Genomic DNA, 4,863 nt, shown 5'->3' with positions numbered 1-4,863 from the left:
GCAAGACCATGTTTATGAACTGAATGAGCTGCTCAACAAGACGGGCATGATATCCACAAATGATTTCTTAATGAAGGGAGAACCACATTGGGAACAAACAGCTGTGCTAACTGAATTGGAATTGTTAACTTTATTATCGGCACTAAAGGCTGGAGTGAAAGTTTCTCAAATGTTCCTTGAACTGATACTCTTCGTCACAGTGTGCGGCAAGAAAATCACTCACACTTCACTACTGGTGTGGAGAGTTAAATCATAACATTTATTGGTTGCTTTTACACTCAGTTTCTAATATTACAGCTCATTTAACAATAATGAAAGGAAAATATACAATAATGACTATCAGATTTTAAATGAAAGTAACAGCATAAATTCTAAAGAAAAGCACACAACAGGTCAGACTGCATCTCGATCTTCAGTCTGAAAATTAAACTCTGTTTTCCATTCCATGGATACTCAACGATCTGCGAAAAGTTACCAGAATTTTCTGCTTTTATAGCATAATATTTTAATATTTTTTACATTTTGATTCAACGTTGGTGCTTTTTCACTGTAAATTGCATGAGTGTGGTCTATAAACCAACACTGTACATAGACTTGACTCTACTACAAGTTGTAAAGATTTCATCAGAATGTATTTGCTTTCGATTTAAAATTGCTTAGAATGGAATTATTAACATTAAATAATGTAAAAAAGTAAGGTAAGTTTATAGTAATTATTATATAATATAGTAATATAGTATACAGTAATATTGTAATATAGTACATAGTATATAGTAATAGATATAGTAATCATATAGTAATATATAATTGGGTCATAATTGCTTATGGCTCATTTGGGAAAAAATGGACTTGAATATTCTCCTTTGTAATTTGAGTATTTTATAAATCATTTCATTTTCTTTCAGAGCAAGCTTTATTAACATTGAAATTGAATCAGATGGCACTTTGTGTTTGGTGCCGTCACATAAAAATAAGTTTTACCTAGAATTTGGTAGAACAGCAATCGACTCCAGCTGAAATGGGACCCATGGAGTAATAGAACTGGGAACTTGCAGTTATTTTACATGCCAGTGCTACTGATCTAGCCATAGCATCACAAGTATCTAAAATAATATCACTTCAACTCAGGTGGAAATCGGAGAATTGATGGGAGAAGCGAATACAGTGAGTAACGATTGAGGAAAAGCCTTTCCACAGGTACAATACCCCTGCAAATCTTTAGGCATCTAAAGCCTAATTAGAAGGGCGTAATTCAGAAAGAGCACTGAGATATTCTTCATTGCCAGGATCATATTCCAAGGCCTTTTTAAAGCATTCAACAGCTTCATCCATCTCCCCAGACAGCTGATGCACCATCCCAAGAACACCAAAGGCTTTGCTGTTTCTTTGATTCCTCTTAATTTGATTTCTTAAGATCTTTCTCAAGTTACTGTCACAGAGCTTCCATTGTTTACTTCCACGACGGATTTTAAGTCCGTCGTGGAAATGGATGATGGCATTTCTTTCAGATCTTTTGTGGTGCAGTTCAAATAATCCAACTTGTAAAACTAGTGCCTGCTTATCATCTGGAGCAAGATCCTTCAAACTCAACAGACTGTTGTAGATCTCCTCTGCTCTGTCTGCTTCTCCATTTTCCAAGCAGATACCTGCAAAATCCAGTTTTGCATAAACAAATGTTGGTCTGAGTTCAAATGCCTTTTCAAAGTGATATTTGCACTTAGTAATCAACTCAGCTCTGTGAGAATGGTTGCGGTCTTCTTTCTTTCTCAGTGCGAATAGTTTTCCCCTGTAACATATACCGATTTGGTGGTGTAAGAAAGACGAGCATGGAGTAAATTCTAAAGATCTCTGCAACAGGCCTATTGCGATATCAACATCTCCTCCTATTCTGTAAAACTTTGCTGCATATCGAAGCACATATGGCTGATCTGGGGACTTCCTCAATGCTTTTTCAATTAATTCATTTGCTTTTTCTGAGTCATTGAACTCTTGCAGCTTTAGGGCCAACATAACCATGGCCACCGTGTCATCTGGGTCAAGCTCCAGCACCCGTCGCAGATACTGCACTGGCTGACTCCGCTCCTGATTCGCTGGAATACCAGAAATATTTTCCAGACGAAGTAAAGCAGTCGCATAGCCCATATTCCACTCAATATTATTGGAATCTTGCTCCAGAGCCTTTGCAAAACATTCCTTTGCCTCCTCGTAGTATTTAGCAGCAGAACTCAACAATGACCATCCCTTCTCCCCATACACCTCGGGTATCATTGCTGTACAGCGAGGGCCATCACTGAGCGGTTTACAGATCATCTCCAGCTTGTCGAGATAGGACTGGGCCTCGGTCAGATGTCCCATGTGGTAATGCACCCAGGCAAAGTTTCCATAGGTGATGATGCTTCTTCTTTCAAATTCATCTTTGTGGTTCTCTCTCCAAATCTTTTCAGCTTCCTTTAAATTTTGAATTGCTTCTTCATAGTCACCTTCCTGACAGTTTACAAAAGCAAGATGGTTGTAGGATGGAGCTTTATATTTTACACCAAGTTTAATAGAATCTTGTAATCTAAGCTTCATACCACTGAAGTCAATGTTGTCCTTCTGTGGATTCCACGTGAAGTGACACTGAAGCTGGCAGAGTTTCTCAAACAGGGATTCCTTCAGAGTGTCGCTGCATGAAAGCACAAAGTAATCAAAGATTATTGATGTGATATCGATTCTCCATCCTAACTGCTAAATGTTTGGATTGACAATATTAGCAAATTGTGAATTCTTGAGCTGAGACATAGGCAGGGAGTGATGGGTGCAGAACAGTTCAATCCGTGCCTGATCAAACCTGTTTCTACCAGATGGATAAACCCAGTGGAAAACATCTTGTTTCTAGAGTTAACAACCAATAAGCCGAAACTGCCAGATGAAAATAATTACTATTTTCACATGATGCTGTTTGAATGTGTTTTACATTATGCAAGAGAGCAGGATATATTCACATTCAAATTTGTCATTTAAGGGTTGGGTCAGTCCAGCAGATTATTAACTCAGTAGCTGGGAAAATAAAAGTAAAGAGCATCTTTGTGACACCATCTCAGTCATTTGTCTTGCTATCTGAGTACATGGCTGGTAAATTTCAGAAGCAATTGGTAGCAAGGCAGATTAGCCAGTGTCTCCAACAGATGAAACACATCATCAGACAAAAATGCTAATAGTGAAGCTGTGACCAAAAGTCTCAAGGAAGAGCAGCTGATGCTATGAAAATACCATGAGTATGCAGTTTCAGTTAAGAAGACAACATCCATTGTCTGGGACATGCAATGTTCTCAAAACTGCCACCAAACAGAAGGTACAGAATTCTGGGAAGTTGTACCACTATGTTCAAGAACAGCTACTTCCCTTCAACCATTCCAGTTCTTGAACTAATCAGCATAACTTCCATCACTCTTGTTTAACTACTCTATTAAAGCTTTGCACAAAAATGGGTTGAGTTTGTTTGTTGTTACAATTGTCTTCTGTTTTCTGTAAGTGTGCTTAATTTTGATTTATGTTTCTCCTGTGAATGCTTCTTATATGATGGTATGTGCTTGTTACGCTGCTGCAAGTAACTTTTTCATTTCAACTGAGCATATACACTCAGTTGCAATGTTATTAGATATCTGATAATATAGCCATGGAGTGCATATTTGTGGTCTCCTGCCTCTGTAGTTTATGATCTTCAAGGTTCAATGTGTTGTACATTCAGGGACGGTTGTGCTTGCAAATCCTAGGAGATCAGCAGTTTCTGAGAATCACAAATCATTCCAACAGCCATTCCACAGTCAAAGTCACAAAGTCACTTATTCCTTCTGCATTCTAATGTCCCGTCTACATGATTTCCTTCTGTTTCACTGCTCCTCCACTCCAAGCTCATCCACATTTCCCCATCCTGTACTCCAGCTTCTGCAGTTGCTACACCTGCATTAATCATCATGGTGCTTTGTGGTTTTCAATCCCTATCTGCTCTGCTCACTGCATCACTTAGTGACATCTATCAACTTCAATATATAATTCACTATTACTGAATGCTCTCGATGCTGAAAGTCTTTTCCCCAATGCAGATTCCTTGAAATGAAGGGCATGTTCATTCATTTGCCTCTTGGTGCTCTCTCCTCATGAAAATTCTGTCCATTCCTGGGACCTGGACTACAAGCCTTGCCTCAAATTATCATATCCTGGAGTGAAAAAGTGAGTACTCATGAACATAAGTACTCTCATGTGCTTGGCCTCCCGCACTACCTCCCAGTAGTCTGAGTTCTCAGGGTCAAATAAAGTTCCCAGATCACAAACCAGAGTTCAGATCCCAAACCCTTACCCTTAGTGATCACAAAACCCTTTCTTAAATGTCTGCAGATCCAGAGGCGGATCACATTAAATTTGACTGATCTGATCATCCATGCTAACTCTGCTGTAATTTTCCAAGAACAGGGCTTACTCACCTCATGGTGCTGTTTGGAACTCCAGCTGTTCTTCAGAGGAACGGAAACGCTCAACATGAGGAGTTCCGCTGGCTTTTATAATCCTGAGGATGGGCTGAGTTGCACAATTTGTTGACTGAGAGTGGATTGGAAAATGAAACTGGAAATTGAAACTGTCAATCTATCTCTTTCCTTGAGAATTCAATTAGTCATGATAACCATTATCTTTAAAACAGGCAATGTTAAATGGCAACACCACCCAGTTTCACCCTTTTACACACTAATCCTGCCCGCTAGTTAGAGTGAAGTTAGACTTTATACCAAGCAGAGTTCAGACTTTAACCACTGTTACTCCACCATTGCTCTCACTCTGTAACTATCTTTTCCCTATTTCCTTGCTTTCACCAGTTTTGCTCCTTGG

General features: G+C 39.0%; 1 protein-coding gene across 1 annotated transcript; it reads right to left on the bottom strand.

Moving 5' to 3' along the window:
* Positions 1-238: 238 nt before the first annotated feature.
* Positions 239-4,578, bottom strand: LOC140715332 (interferon-induced protein with tetratricopeptide repeats 5-like). The gene is made up of 2 exons (XM_073027384.1): positions 4,464-4,578; positions 239-2,665 (listed from the first exon to the last, which is right to left on the bottom strand). The coding sequence occupies exons 1-2, from the start codon at positions 4,466-4,468 to the stop codon at positions 1,234-1,236; spliced, it is 1,437 nt and encodes a 478-aa protein (XP_072883485.1). The 5' UTR covers positions 4,469-4,578; the 3' UTR covers positions 239-1,233.
* Positions 4,579-4,863: the final 285 nt, after the last annotated feature.

This window comes from Hemitrygon akajei, chromosome 23 (assembly GCF_048418815.1).
Source record: "Hemitrygon akajei chromosome 23, sHemAka1.3, whole genome shotgun sequence".
Lineage (NCBI taxonomy): Eukaryota > Metazoa > Chordata > Chondrichthyes > Myliobatiformes > Dasyatidae > Hemitrygon > Hemitrygon akajei.
Note: the sequence above shows the minus strand (reverse complement) of the source record. Positions and strands in the feature narration are given on the sequence as shown.